At 62.8% G+C, this 15,299-nt stretch overlaps 2 protein-coding genes across 2 annotated transcripts; one reads left to right on the top strand and one right to left on the bottom strand.

Annotated features, from left to right (window-relative positions):
• Positions 1-1,264: 1,264 nt before the first annotated feature.
• Grin3b (glutamate receptor, ionotropic, N-methyl-D-aspartate 3B) lies at positions 1,265-7,653 on the top strand (the record flags this gene model as incomplete). The annotated part of the gene is made up of 8 exons (XM_013505060.1): positions 1,265-1,869; positions 2,403-3,435; positions 5,961-6,106; positions 6,184-6,299; positions 6,391-6,542; positions 6,778-6,942; positions 7,030-7,091; positions 7,210-7,653. Coding segments are annotated over 8 exons (2,649 nt in total), but the record flags the coding sequence as incomplete, so codon positions are not given.
• Positions 7,614-10,953, bottom strand: Tmem259 (transmembrane protein 259; the record flags this gene model as incomplete). Its single annotated transcript, XM_013505103.1, is given in 10 exon segments — positions 7,614-8,756; positions 9,111-9,210; positions 9,295-9,427; positions 9,502-9,585; positions 9,667-9,724; positions 9,814-9,914; positions 10,005-10,127; positions 10,224-10,334; positions 10,408-10,507; positions 10,898-10,953. Coding segments are annotated over 10 exon segments (1,412 nt in total), but the record flags the coding sequence as incomplete, so codon positions are not given.
• Positions 10,954-15,299: the final 4,346 nt, after the last annotated feature.

Here is a 15,299-nt window from a genome sequence, read left to right as displayed (position 1 = left end):
GGCGCGCCCAGGACGCGCGGGGACGGGGCCCGGGGTTGCGGGAGGTTCCGGGGCTCCCTCGGGGTGCGAGGGACCCGATTCGCCGGACGCCGGGTGCCCCCGGGCAGGCGCAGAAGTGCGGACCCAGGCGCCCGGGCCCGGGGTGCCCAGGATGCGCGCATCCAATGCACCCGAGGACCCCAGGGGGTGCCTGTGCGCGCCGCTGTGGGCACTCCCGGGTCTTCCGTGCGGTCCCCAGCCCGCCCCCCAGGTCCTGCCCTTGTGTGGGAAGGCAGAAAGGTCCCCCTCCTCTCCAGAGGGTGCAGTTTGCGGCTGAGCGGGTCCCGGCCTCTCTAGGCCTTCTAGGGCCCCTCCCTGATGATTCTCCTACCCTACAGCCTCGAGGGCCCCTTGGGTCCCCAGGGCGAACTGCCATTCCCACACCTCCATTTGCCTCCTCTGCGTGTCCTGGGAATAAATCACTTCAGGACCCCACCCCAGGCCCAGATTTGGGAACAGGAAGGCAGGACCCCAACAGGGACACTAGCCCCAAGACAGATACCCCAACCAAGGCCAAAAAGGAGAGATCCACTGCCCGGCTCATTCGGGGGGCTGAGGCCCCCTTACTCCAAGCCCCACCCACTTCCCTTCTTTCCACGGCCCCTCGCTCACGGGCAGAGTCCTGGGATCCTCTGTCGCCTCCCCCAACCACCACCTGGGGTCTGGGGAAATGATAGGGGACCCAAACCCTGGCCTATGGCGCCCTCTGCAGCTAACCACGGGAACTGCATTGCACTGGGCTGCGTTGCCTGGGCTTGGGACTCTGCAGCCTCTCCCTGAGAGGGGCCTGGGACCCCTGCCTGAGACAGAGCTGCATCACCCGCCCTCAACCTCCCGGCATGTCCCCACCCAGGAGCAACACTCTGTCCACTTGAGTATTGGATAAACCGTCCCCTTGCTGAGAGCAGGTCCCTGCGCGCTGGGCAGAGGGGCCCCCAGCCTTGCTGGCCTGGCAGGAAGAGTCCTCCAGAAGTGCTCAGGATTGCTGTGCGCTTGAGGGCAGCATTCGGGCTGTCCTCTCGCAGCGGTGACCCTCAGCCCTGGAGGGCTCCCAGGCAGGAGGGGGCTGGGCAGGATCAAGACTGGGACGGAGGGAGTGGCCCAAGGCCGGGCGTTCAGAAGGGGGGCTGGGATTCTGCCTGGAGGGTGGGGAAGTCTCCACAGGGGAAGGGCAGAGGATCTGGGTTTGGGTGGAGGTCACCGACCCTAACTGTGCCCACCTGCTTCCCAGACGCCGTTCCACCTGCAGCTGGACTGGGCCAGCCCCCTGGAGACACTGCTGGATGTGCTGGCGGCCGTGCTGCAGGCACATGCCTGGGAGGACGTGGGCCTGGCACTGTGCCGCATCCGTGACCCCAGCAGCCTGGTGGCCCTGTGGACAAGCCGGGCTGGCCGGGCCCCAAGGCTCGTGCTAGACCTGAGCCGGCCAGACGCTAGGGACACAGGGCTGGGGGCACGCCTGGCCGCTTTGGGGACACCCATGGGAGGGGACACGCCGGCCTCCACGGTCGTCCTCTTGGGCTGTGATGCTGTCCATGCCAGCCAGGTGCTGAAGGCTGCGCCACCCGGTCCCCGCTGGCTCCTGGGCACACCGCTGTCCCCAGAAGCACTGCCCACAGCCACAGCCAGTCTGCCACTCGGGCTGCTGGCACTGGGTGAGGTGGCCCGGCCTCCGCTGGAGGCCACCATCCACGACGCTGTGGAGCTGGTGGCCCAGGCAATGGGCAGTGCTGCCCAAGTGCAGCCAGAACGTGCCCTGCTCCCGACTGCCATCAGCTGTGACAACCCCCAGCTGGCAGGACCAGAGTCCCGGGGGCGCTTGTTGGCAAGGTGAGTACAGGTCTGCCTGGGAGGGCATCCAGACCCCCATTATCCAGCCATCTCTGCCCTTGGGTCACAAAAAGCAACATGAGGGCCAGGTGTCACCACATTATCATCCCAGCTCCTTGGGAGGCTACACAGGAGGATTGCAAGTTTGAGGCCAGCCTGGGCAACTGAGTGATTTAGCGAGACCCTGTTTCAAAATAAAAGATCATGCTGGCTGTGGTGGTGCAAGCTTGTAATCCCAGCACTCAGGAGGCTGAGGCAGAAGGATCGCTCTGAGCTAGCCTGGGGCTACATAGTGGGTTCAAGGCCAGCCTGAACTACAAGGTGAGACACTGTCTCAAAAAGAAAAAGTCAGGGCCAGTCAGTGTCCTCTCAGTGTGACTGCCCCTGTGTAGATAGTCTTCAGTCCATGGAGATTGGTGGCCCACTGACCACCCCCATACAGGCGAGAGAGGGGATGGAGAACTGTGGTCCCCACTGTGGGGACCAGGATGCCCAGTTTGAGATGCCAGTGTGACCCTGCCCACTCACCCCAGGTTCCTGGCCAACACATCCTTCCAGGGCCTCACGGGGCCAGTGTGGGTGACGGCCACCTCGCAAGTGCACATGTCACGGCGGTTCAGGGTGTGGAGTCTACGCCAGGACCCGATGGGCGTCCCGGCCTGGGCCACTGTGGGCAACTGGCGGGATGGGCGTCTGGACCTGGAGCCAGGCGTGGTGGCTGCGCGCCCCCTGCCCCCGCCAGGCACCCGGGCCCGGTCCAAGCTTCGCGTAGTGACGCTGATAGAGCACCCATTTGTGTTTGCCCGGGAGCCTGATGAAGACGGGCAGTGCCCAGCCGGGCATCTGTGCCTGGACCCAGGTACCAACAACTCGGCGACACTGGACACACTGTTCGCCGCACTGGCCAATGGCTCAGCACCGCGCGCCCTGCGCAAGTGCTGCTACGGCTACTGCATGGACCTGCTGGAGCGGCTGGCCGAGGATACGCCCTTTGACTTCGAGCTGTACATCGTAGGTGACGGCAAATATGGCGCCCTGCGGGACGGCCGCTGGACCGGGCTGGTGGGCGACCTGCTGGCCGGCACGGCGCACATGGCGGTCACCAGCTTCAGCATCAACTCCGCGCGCTCCCGCGTGGTGGACTTCACAAGCCCCTTCTTCTCCACCAGCCTGGGCATCATGGTGCGCATGCGCGATACGGCCTCGCCCATCGGCGCCTTCATGTGGCCGCTGCACTGGACCATGTGGCTGGGCGTCTTCGCGGCCCTGCACCTCACCGCACTCTTCCTCACCCTGTACGAATGGCGCAGCCCCTACGGCCTCACGCCGCGCGGCCGCAACCGCAGCACGGTCTTCTCCTACTCCTCGGCGCTCAATCTCTGCTATGCCATCCTCTTCGGCCGCACCGTGTCCAGCAAGACTCCCAAGTGCCCCACTGGGCGCTTCCTCATGAACCTCTGGGCCATCTTCTGCCTGCTCGTGCTGTCCAGCTACACGGCCAATCTGGCCGCCGTCATGGTCGGGGACAAGACGTTCGAGGAGCTGTCAGGCATCCACGACCCCAAGGTGGGCGGGCTGGAGGGCACGGGCTGCACCGGGGGTGGTCAAGGCGTGAGGCAAGCTAAGCCAGCACTCTGCCCCTGGACCACACCCTGCGCCTAGCGTGTGTCCCACTCTGTGGACAGCCTGTGTTATTCCAGCACTCAGGAGGCTGAGGCAGGAGGATCACCTAGAGTTCAAGGCCAGCACAGGTTACATGTGGAGACCCTGTCTCAAAAAAAAAAAAAAAAAAAAACAAAGACCTAAAACTAGAAAAAAGTCACTCACATAGGTCTCCTTGACCCCCCCACAATACTTCACAAAATGGGCATGTGGGTGTCTGGAGCAAGGCAGAGGCACAGCTGTGCAAAGCCCCTGGGAGAGGATAGAGCCTGGTGCGGAACAGGAGCAGCAAGCAGCCCTTGTGGCTGGAGTAGAGGAATCAAGGGGCACAGAAGGAGAGGAGGTGGGGAAGTGATAGGACTGGTTCTACAGGGCCCTATGGGCTGCGGGGAGCACTCGGGCTTTGACCCCAAGGTAGGTGGGAGCCATGCAGGGCTGAGGGCAGAGGAGGGATGAGCCCTGGTCTACTTTTTTATTTTTCCGCTAATAGGGCTGGAACCCAAGGCCTCTGCACACAACATCCTTAGCCTTTGTTTGTTTAAGATAGGGTCTCACTCTGTAGTACAGGTTGGCCTTGAAACTTGTGACAATCCCCCTGCCTCAGCCTCCAGAGTGCTGGGACTATAGGTATTCCGCACTATGCCCAGCCCTTTTTATTTTTTATTTTGAGACAGGGTCTTGCTACGTTGTCCAGGCCATGTTTGAATTTGTGATCCTCCTGCCTCAGCCTCCCAGTTCTTGAGGTGACAAGTGAACCAAACACAGATTTTCTTTTTAATGACAATTTCAAATACTCTAGAATCTGCCCAGTGAACCCCATGATGCTTTGCAAAGCTCCCAAGTCAACCCCTAACTACCTGCACATTGTGCCTGCACCCACCAGCACATTGTTTTGTATACGTTTTGCCAAAGTGAGTACCAGTGAGTTATTTTGAAATAAGTCCCAGACTCTGTGGTCTCACCTGTGACTGTTCCGGGGGAACTTCATCAGGGCCCTGTTTTCCTGTTGTCCCCCACCCCAGCAGTCTGTTTAAATCTGAAGTCTGTGGCATTGAGGTACTGCTGTAGGATGTTTCTTTTTTCTTTTCCTTTGCTGTTTCTTCGAGACAGGGTCCCACTATGTGCCCAGGCTGGCTTGAACTCACAGTGATCCTCCTGTCTCAGCCTGTCCAATGCCAGGAGTATAGCTGTGCCACCATGCCCAGCTCTTTTTTTTGAAACAAGGTTGTACTATGTACTTCAGACTGGTCTTGAACTCACTATTTAGCCCAGATCGGCCTGAGACTCACAGTGATTCTCCTGCCTCAGCCTCCCCAGTGTTGGGATGACAGGCATGTGCCATGTTTGTACTTTTGTGCTACTAGGGATGGAACCCAGGGATGCTCTACCCCTGAGCTACATCCTCAGACCTTTTTATTTTAAAATTTTGAGACAGGATCTCACAAGTTGTTAAATTGCCCAGGCTGGCTTGTGATCTTCCTGTCTCAGCCTTCCAGAGCACCGGCATGACAGGCCTGGGACATCACATCTGGCCAGATGGAGACTTTTGTCTTTTTTTTTTTTTTTTTCTTTTTGGTACTGGGAATCAAACTCAGGACCTTGGGCTTGCCAGGCAGACACATACCACTGAGCTATATCCCTAGCCCTGTTTTGTCTTTTTGAGACAGGGTTTCACTATGTTGTTCAGGCTGGTCTTCAACTCACTTTGTAGCCCAGGCTAGCCTCAAACTTGCATCAATCCTCTTGCCTCAGCCTCCCAAGTGCTGGGATTACAGATGTGCGCTACCACACCCAGTAATTTTTTTTTGTCTTTTTTGAGACGGTCTCCTTGTGCAGTTCAGGCTGGCCTTGAGCTCACTGTGGCCCAGGCTGGTCTTAGACTTGCAACAGTCCTTCTACCTCAGCCTCCTGAGTGCTGGGATTACAGGCATGTGCCACCATGCCCAGCTGGATGGGGACTTTTACTTTTAGCACAAATCTCATTCCTTGGCTTCCTGGAGAAGAGGCCAGGGGTCAGCAGAGGGAAACCAGGGCAGGGCGACTCGGCTGCTTCAGCATGGTGGATGCCTGAGCCAGAGGGTGGGAGGGGTGCAGGGGTATATGGCGGCAGCTCAAACTGGGGATCGGATCAAACTGGGGATCGCGCTTGGTGTCAGGACGTTGGGCTGCCCCGGGATGCAGGGGTGGTCTGAATGGTGTGTGTTTGGGGGCTCTCAGGGCACCCTCAGGGAGCCCAGGGGAGATGGCGAGGTGGTGAGATGTACACGCAAAGGTGGTGAGATGTACACGCAAGTGTTCAGGACAGGGCCAGGGCCTGGGGACTGGGTGGCTGTGACGCTGGGGCACAAGCCCGTGTGTGTGTGTGTGTGGGGGGGGGGTGTTGGTGATGTCCTGACTCCAACTGAAGGCATCCCCCGCGCCCTCTACAGCTGCACCAACCGCCGCAGGGCTTCCGCTTTGGCACGGTATGGGAGAGCAGCGCCGAGGCCTACATAAAGGCCAGCTTCCCCGAGATGCACGCGCACATGCGGCGCCACAGCGCGCCCACCACGCCAGGGGGAGTCGCCATGCTCACGTGAGCCTGGGTGGAGCCTCGGGGCGGGGCCTCGGGGCGGGGCCTCGTCCACCACTCACCCTTCGGGGATCCTGCAGGAGCGACCCCCCAAAGCTCAACGCCTTCATCATGGACAAGTCACTCCTGGACTACGAGGTGTCCATCGACCCCGACTGCAAGCTGCTGACGGTGGGCAAGCCCTTCGCCATTGAGGGTGAGGGAGCCTGAGGGGGCGCGAGGCGGCCTGGGCAGGTGCGAGGCTCCCCCAACCCCATGTCTCATCCCGCGGCCCTGGCCTCCCTCAGGCTACGGCATCGGACTGCCCCAAAACTCACCCCTCACCTCCAACCTGTCCGAGTTCATCAGCCGCTACAAGTCCTCGGGCTTCATCGACCTGCTGCACGACAAGTGGTACAAGATGGTGCCTTGCGGGAAGCGGGTCTTCGCGGTTACAGAGGTGGGCCAGGGCCCTGGGCACAGGGCTGGTGGCAGGCATGGGGGCCCCGGAGCCTTGTCTGAGGCGCCCAACTTCGTGTCATTCCCAAAATGGTCACTGCTCTGCCTTTGTGAGCACTACTCGTCCTACAAAACCGCAGCTCCAGCGCCCCCTCCAGGATACCGCGGGTCCAGCCCAGCCCGGGGCCCCCGCCTCCCCGCGTGGTGCACAGCCCCTGTCTTCTGTGCCCCCCTAGACTCTCCAGATGGGCATCTACCACTTCTCTGGCCTCTTTCTGCTGCTCTGCCTGGGCCTTGGCAGCGCTGTGCTCAGCTCGCTGGGCGAGCACGTCTTCTATCACCTGGTGCTGCCGCGCATCCGCAGGGGCAACCGTCTGCAGTACTGGCTGCACACCAGCCAGGTGGGCGGCTGTGGGGGTGCTGGGGGCGCGGGCAGGGCAATGTTGCCGTCGCTGCGCGCCACCAACCCGGGGCTGTCTGGGATCTAGAAAATCCACCGCGCGCTCAACACGGAGCGACTTCCGGTGCAGAAGCTGGAGGTGGAGTCCAGGTGAGTGGGGACTCGGGGAGGTCCTTGACGCACTCCAGTCCTCCAAAAGGACCTGGGCAGAAATGGGGTGAGGAGTAGGTGCCTTGGGACCTTGCCTAGCTCAGTCCCCCGTCCTCAGTGGCCCAGGGGAGCAGCGGCAGGCCACAATGGCTGACCCCAAAAGCCCCAGGCGCTGGAAACGCGTGCGCCGGGCTGTGGGCACCGAGCGCCGTCGTGTGCGCTTCCTGCTGGAGCCAGCAGTGGCTGCGGCCCAGGACAGGGAGCCCGGGCCGCCCGAGGGCCCCGTCTGGCTGTGCCCCAATGGAGGGTCGCCCACGCCGCGGCCTGGAGAGCTGGAAGAGCTGGAGCGGCACATCGAGACTGTGCGCGAGCGGCTGCGCCAGGCCCTCCTGCGGCGCGGCGAGCTCAGGGCCCAGCTCAGGGATGGTGCCGGCCACAGGCCACTGCGACTGCTCCAGGCCGCAACGGTCCCCGAGGACGCGCGGTGAATGCCACCCCGCCCGTGCGCAGGAGCAGACCAGACGCTGTCCATGGACAGTTTATTCCATATACAAACACAACTCTGTACACTGCAATTAAATAGAGTGGAATGAACGCGCTCCCATCCTCACCGAGCGCCTGGTTCCCGCTGCCACCCTGCGCGCCTGGCTTATGACACTGGTACCTGGGCCCTTGCCGGATCCGCGGCACAGCGCCACGCCTGGGGACCCCAAGCTGTAGGGCACAGGAAGGGGCGGCCGAGGAGAAGGCACTGCGTGGGGAGCACCTGGCAGCCGGGCTGGCTGAGCCCCATGGCCCAACACAGCCGCTCCCCCCCCACCTGTCACCTGTGGCTGAGCCCTGCCCCAGGACGGTGCCCACGTCCCACCAAGCCCCTCTAGAGCCTTCGGCGCCGCTCCCTCTCCCTGCAGACCGCCACACACAACTTTCTAACAGGACACGCTTGGCCGGCGCACCAGGGGAGGCCGGCCCTCCCAAACCTGACTGACGTCACGGCCACCGCCACTGCACAGGCGGGCAGTCGGGGAGGGGGGAGGGCCCGGCCACATCGGGGACTGCCTTCCCACCATGAGGTCACGCCCGCCAGCTGGGACCGGGGACAGGTGGCAGCAGCCAAGCTCAGGACCCAACCTCAGAGGGCAAGTCAGCTGGGGTCCTGGGTGCGGGGGCGGGCCCACCTCCGGTGGCTACTGGGGAGGTTGTGTCGGGTGCCAAGGAGTCGCTCTGGGGGGCACTGTCCTGGGGGGTGCGGGGAAGGCCCCCACTGGGGCTCAAGGGTCCGGCAGGTCGCCGCTCCAAGAGTGAGGCGCCCAGGCTAGACAGGAAGGAGGCGTCAGTGATGATGGCGGCAGTCTCGGCCATCCAGCCCAGGTCACCCCCAGCCGCTGCAGCCACTGAGGCAGCCATGGTCCCCAAGGTGCTGGGTACAACAGGCCCAGGACCAGGTGCCCCACCGGCTCCAGCTGTGCCAGGACCCAGGGCAAGGGGCTGGCCGGCAGGGTCAGAGGAGGTGGCAGGGGTGCCCGAATTGTTGTTCAGGTCATCTGGTAGCACCGTGGGGGTTCCAGGGCCCAGCGGCGGGGTCTGCAGCAGCATCTCCTGGATGCGGATCTGCTGCAGGATAGCAGGAAGCTCGTAGTGGTGGAAGAAGTAGATCATGGAATGCTGGGGGTGGGGGAGACCGGAGCGAGGGAGTTAGGCAGGCCAGGGAGCCCAGAACCAGAAAGGCAGGCCCCGCCCCTGCTCTGCCCAGGAGCTGGGTGCAGAGCTGAAATGAGGGGCCGCCCACACCCGGGGCCGCAGTGCCGCGCATTCCTGAACCAGGGAGGCTGCCCGCACCCAAAGCTTGCCAGACTCTGGCCACTCCGCCGCTCAGTACCAGGGACACTTCAAGCTGCCCAGGTCACCGGGAATCTCGGTCCTTCTCAAAGGGCTTCCCACCCTCCTCTGGGCCTTTCTCATGATCTCTGGCTCCCCTTTTACCACCAGCTGACGACCTAAGGCCCCCCAGGGCCTCACCTGGATGAAGAGCCAGGAGGTGACCAGGGCCAGACTGCTGTACTGCCCGTTGAAGCGATAGTGGTAGGCATAGAAGGCGAAGTGGTACAGATAGAAGAACCTGCAGGCAGGGCACGAATGTGAAACCCAGCTGTACCCGACCTGGGTCCTCGTACTGACCCTGAGCCACCACCCGCCAGCTCACCTCAGCCAGTGGCGCTTGCTGGTGTTCGTGTGGCAGCAGATGGCGTCGTACTGGTCAGCCAGCCATACAATCAGGATGATGTAGAAGGCCGTGGTGGTGTCATTGAAGAACTCGGACATGATGGCTTCCATCCCTGTGGGGACACAGGGCTGTGTTGGAGAGGAGGCAGAGTGGGGTGTGGGTGAGGGAGGCGGGCAGAGTCCTCACCAACAAGGGCCAGGATGACGGTGAGCAGGGGCGCTGCAGGGAAGGCGATGGCCATGTTCATCTCCAGCATCTGCAGCAGGTCCACTGCGGGCACAGGACACGGGGCCACCTGTGAGAGCCCGGGTGCCAGCCCACCCCACACCCCCACAGCCAGCCGGGACTCACCGATGAAGACGAAGATCTGGTGGTGCGAGTAGCGCAGCAGCATGGACACGCTGAGGGTCTGCAGGGGGCGGGTGGCCGAGAGGTGACGGTCAGGGGTGCCCACGGGAGCCCCGCTCCAGCCCACCCTGCCCCCAGCAAGGCACTCACGAAGATGACCATGATGACGAAGGCAGCCAGGTAGGACGTGCGCGCCATCCACATGCTAACGAAGCGGTAGTGCTCCCCCGACACCACGTTCCGCAGGAAGCCTGTAGGGGAGGTGGTGAGCGGTGCCCCGACCCTGACCACCGACCCCCAGAGCCCTGGACCCCATTGCTACGGGCCAGACCGGGCCCCACCCTTGTTCTCCTCGTTCTCAGCCAGGCCTTTCACGCTGGACATAAGGATGTCATCATAGCCCAGGAACTCATCCAGCAGCAAGCGGCTGAAGCGGTCTCCGAAGCACTGGTCCCGTGTGGGGTCTGTAGGGCAGGTGCAGAAGTCAGGGAGGGCAGCTGGGGGCTTGCCCCCCCACCCACCGACAGCGGTAGGAGTCCCTTGGAGGGCGCCAGGCTCACCCAGAGTGACCACCATGACAGGGATGCTGAGGCGCTGTCGTGTGGCCTGTGACAGCCGCAGAAAGCCGTACTCCAGAGAGTACTCCACAATGTACTCGTCCTGCGGCCACACTGTGGGGACAGGCTGATCAGGGGGACTGGGAGGTGCTCAGCACCCCCCCTGCACAGCTGGGCACCCCCGTACCTTTGCTGGGTGTCTCAGGGAAGGGGAACTCTTGGCTGTCATTCAGGGCCTCAGTGCCAGTGGGTGGCTTGAACACCTTGGGCTCTATATCCAGCTCAAACTGCGGGCGACCAGGGACAAGGCATCAGCTTGCCCAGGGGTACTCAGCCAGGCCTGGGGGACGGGGTCCTGGAGCTGCTAGGATATCTGTCACCTCTAAGCCAACTCCTGGGCCTCCTGCCTTGGTCAGGACCCCGCCTAACACCAAGCCCATCACCACAGGTGGCCACCAGCTGGGGATGGGGGCAGGGCCAGGACCCCAAAGCAGAGGGGCCCACTAGTGCCTGAGACTGCACAGCCCCCCGCAGCCATGCCCTGGCCCATCTCTAGGTGACATCAGGGAAAGCCCCGGACCCAGTCCCCTCGCAGGTGCTCAGCTCTCCTCTCGAGATCGGCCTCCACCAGGTGAGGCCACCAAGGGCCACACCTTGGGCCTCCAGACTCGGCTCACCTTGACTGAGCTGTTCCCAAACATCTCCATGGTCAGCTCCTCCTCCTCCTCCTCCTCTTCCAGCTCTAAGCTGCTGGGCTCTACAGCCAGGCCAGGGAAGCCAGCCTGGGTGCTGCTGTCACAGAACTGCAGGAAGACCGGTGCGCGGCTGGAGTTGTGCCGCACCTCCACGCGCAGCACACCCTCGCGTGGCCACTTGTCCCGCACGTGCTCCAGGCAGTTGACAGGCGAGCGTGAGAAGACGATGTGGATATAGGCCAGCACAAAGAGTACGAACAGGGCCTGGGGAGACAAAGCAGTCAGTGGGGGCTGAGCCCCAGGCAGACAGAGCAAGGGAGGACTCTGGGAGACCCCTGTCCTGTGTCCTGACAGGCTCTCCAGCCAGGAAAGGCTGCCTGGCCTTGGGGTACAGGGAGGCCTGGGGGCTGGGCCCTTCCTCTCTTCTGTAGCCCCCAGGTGGGAAAGGGCCATCGGCACCATCTCCGCCATCCCACAGCACCAAGCCCACGTTCCCACCTCAGCCTCACTCAGTGTCCTGCCTTACATTCTGTCCTGAGGTGTCCTCAAAGCCCCTGATCTCACCAGCTAAAAACAGCGCCACCTCTGCAGGGCCTGCAGAGGTGCCCAGGACACAGCTGAACACCTTAGTGGGCCGGGCATCCATGGCAGGGCCAGGTTGCTCTGCCTGGGACACGTGGCTTCCTCATCTGTAAAATGGGACAGCAGCCACTCTTAGGATGACTCTGCCCTCAGGGGCACTGCACTATGTGGGGACACTGGTGATTGTCACAACCGGAGCTACTCCTGGCATGGAGCAGGTGGGGGCCAGGGACGCTGTTCAGCACTGAGTGCCCAGGACACCCTCCCCACCCCCAGCTCTGTGCACGCACTGTGGGGAGACTGCCCTGCCTGGCAGGACGCGTGTCCACAGGTGGCCCACCCCACTCACAGGGCCTGCCAGCACAGCAGGATGTCCTTGGGGAAAAGATGGGTGCCAGGGAGCCAGTGGCACTCAGCCAGGTTGCAGCATGACCGCACTAACACTCCACACGCCCACCACACCAAGCTGTAGGCTCTCCGGGGAGGGTCTGCCAGAGCACAGGCCCACCCAGCCTGGTGACAGTGACCAGAGGTGCAGGGTGCAGTAAGCATACAGCGAGAAGATCCCGGAACCCGGAACCCCATCCCGCCCTCGGGTGCTCACCGCCCGCCTGCCATCCACTCAGCGGCTGGGCACAGGGCTGGTTAGCACACAGCTCAGCCCCCGGCCACCACAGCAGCTATGATCTGAACAGCCCGGGGCTGCGCTTGCTGCTGAAAGCCTGGACCCCACCACACCCAATGCTGGGCTGAGCCCCAACAAGCTCCTCAGCTGGGAGCTGCGAAATCGCTTCCTGGGCCAACAGGAACTGAGTTTCCATCTCTTGCAGCCTGAGACCTCACAAATATGAGACCTCAGGACAGCGGATGATTGAGACAGGACAAGAGACAGGAGCCACCCAGCTGTGGATGGTGAGGTACCTAGAACTAAGAACATGGCAGGAGCCTGTCCCAAGGAGCTGGCAGCAGAGCTGAGCTCGGTCCCTTTGCTCAGCCTTCTGGGCAAGTGAGGCCAGTGTGAGATGGAGCATGGGGTCATCCAGGCCTTCTTTGGGAGCCTGGTAGCTGCACTCTACCCTCCAGGCCAGGAGGAGGTATGCCTTGGACATGCACCAGAGCAAAGGATGGCACTGGCCACCAGCAACACCTGAGGGTGCTGAGTGATACCAAGCCAGGGGGTGGCCAGAACTTCCTGTGGACACATTTCCGTGGCCTGCAGTTGCAGGTGAGAGGGCACAGTCCCAGGGCGTCCCTCGGGCCCCCAACAGACTCCTCCACAAGCAGTCTGCAGACATCAGCTGGATGCTCGAACATCCAGTACAAGTCCTGGTGACCAGTCCTTCAAGGACAAGGGATGTGACTTGAGAGCTCAAGGACTCAACTGTGACTCAGACATAGCCCTGGTGCTGGCTCCAGCAGCTCTCAGTGGCCCTACCCCAGGTAACCTGCCTTCTGCCCTGCCTCAATTTCCCCTCTACACGGTTGTAAGCAATAGCACCCAGCCATGCTCACCTCACACCCTTGCGTCCTCCCTTCCCAAGACCTCTAGCAGCCACGCGAAGCAGCCCCTCACTCTGGCCCTGTGTCACCCACCCCATCACCCTCTGCCTCACAGTCTTGCCCAGCTGCTCCACGCACTCAGGGTGCTCCACCACCCGACCCCTGCGCTGGCGTCCTGTCCGCAATCCTGCTGCCTGGACACCCAGTCCTTCACCCCCCAGCCCCGCTTTGCACCATGTCTCCAGGTCTGACAGTCAGCGCTGCATCACACAGCCCCATATGAGAAGCACAGAGGCCAGGTCAGACACCAGACTCCAGGCCGCGCCCCCACCCCCTCCAGGAGCTCCCCCAGTCTCCGCCTGGGCTCTCAGGCATACCAACACACCGCCTCCCGGGAGGCTTTCCCTGTCTCTTCACAGGCCAGGGCGAAGTGCTGGCTGTCTCCCTTTGAATGCTAAGGGACAAGCATGTGGGGCTACCCCTTCCTCCCCAGGGATGGCTCACAGAGCCTGAGCCCCGGCCAGGAAAATCTTCAGGGTGTCCCATCTCAGGGGAATGGGTAACTCCTCCTACAGAGACAGTCACCGTGAAAATCCCCCCAGTGACCCCGACAGGGGCACCCTGTCCATCTCACTCAGCAGAGGAATGGGTACCTACCCATGTCCAGAGGCAGCACATGCCAGGGTTTCTCTGCTCCAAGGACACCTGCTGGTAGCCAGCACTGGGCACTGGGCCTGATGTCCCAGGTCCAACCCACCTGCCCTTTTGACCTCGGTGCCATAAAACCAGACAAGGACACGGAGGCCAGCAGGGTGGACCTCTAACACTGGCCTGGCTTCGACCTCTCCCCAGAATCTGACAACAGCCTGGGGGTTCCTAACAGCACCCCAGCCTGGGTGTGGGGGCCAAGGCACTCAGCTGCACCGGCCCCACAGGAAGCAGTGAGCCATCCCTCCACAGAGCCTGCGGAAGCCCAGCCCTTAGCGCGAGCAGGAAGCGGGGAGCGGAGCTTCCTTGAACTCGGCAACCAGCTGGGCCCAGCCTCAGGAAGAAAGAGACACAGGCTGATTCTGCACTCCAGAGCTCAGGACTCGGGTTCCACTCTGGAAGTCGCACAACCAGGCATCCCCAGAAGAGGAGAGACTCGCTCAGTGTGTGTGTTGGGGATGTTTTTGGTCCTGACAGTGCCACCTGCCTGGAGATGAGCAGGGGCTTGCAGGGATGACCCAACGCTTGTCATTCCCAAGGCAGGAAGCAGCGGGGCCAGGGCAGAGGCCACCGGGAAGCACCTGCAGGAGAAGCAATCACTGGGCACAGCGCTTGCAGTGACAAGCTCCGGCTGGGGCACAGTGGCTTCTTTCAGAACGCAGGCAGTGTCCCAGGGAAAACACACCCACAGACGGCTTCTGTCCACAAGGTCAGACCGCCTGAAAACCCCAGGGACCCGGATGAAGGACCCCTGACTCCACAACCCTCCACACGATGCGCAAATGACCAAGCTCTTCTGGGGGCTACGGGAAGGAAGACAGGCCAAGCCCCCGCCGGGACGCGTCAGGTCCCCGTAACAGCGACTGCAGGCCCCAGGAGGCTCTCCCCGGGGCTGCGGCGGGGGCCAGGACCCACGCCAGGTCTGTCCAATGGTCAGGCTATAGCTCCTTCCACGGAACCCCAAAAGCAGGAGCTGCACTCACTGGCCCCGTCCCTCTCAGCAGACAAGGAAGCAAAAGCTCGCCCAGCGGCATCGGCGTCCCCGTGCCCAGCCACTTTTCCAGGTGGGAGACCCAGAATGCAGGCGGCCGGCCAGCGCTTCTCCAGCGCGGTGGCCCCAGCGCCCTCCTTCCCGGGGAGCCCGGGCGCCGCCTGAGGCCCACAGCTAGGGACAGAGCCAGAGCGGACGGTCACGGTCGGAGGGCGGCGGGGGGGCCCGGCGCGGGCAGGGGAAGGCGGGGCAGCGACCGGTGACAGGGTCCCCTCGGGCTTCCGAGACGGACAGCCCAGGGCGGCACCGCGTCCGAAACACCCCGGGTCAGAGGTCGCAGCCATCAGGACCCCAGAGGGCCGGCCCGACCCAGGCGTGGGGGGCAGGCCGCCGGGGTCAGGGGTCGGGGGTCAGGGGTCGGGGGTCGGTCACCTTGAGCAGCACGAAGAACTCGAAGAGGCGGCGGAAGGCGGGCGGGAAGAGCCGCGAGTAGGTGACAGCCATTTTGAAGAACAGCGCGTGGAAGAGCCGGTCGCGCACGTTGATGAGGGGGTTGGGGTTCAGGTTAGGGGCGCGCGGCCCGCGCGCGGGGACCGGGCCGCC

Source organism: Chinchilla lanigera, unplaced genomic scaffold (assembly GCF_000276665.1).
Source record: "Chinchilla lanigera isolate Chin_1 unplaced genomic scaffold, ChiLan1.0 scaffold00094, whole genome shotgun sequence".
In the NCBI taxonomy this organism is placed as follows: domain Eukaryota; kingdom Metazoa; phylum Chordata; class Mammalia; order Rodentia; family Chinchillidae; genus Chinchilla; species Chinchilla lanigera.
This window is presented reverse-complemented; position numbering and strand designations above follow the sequence as displayed.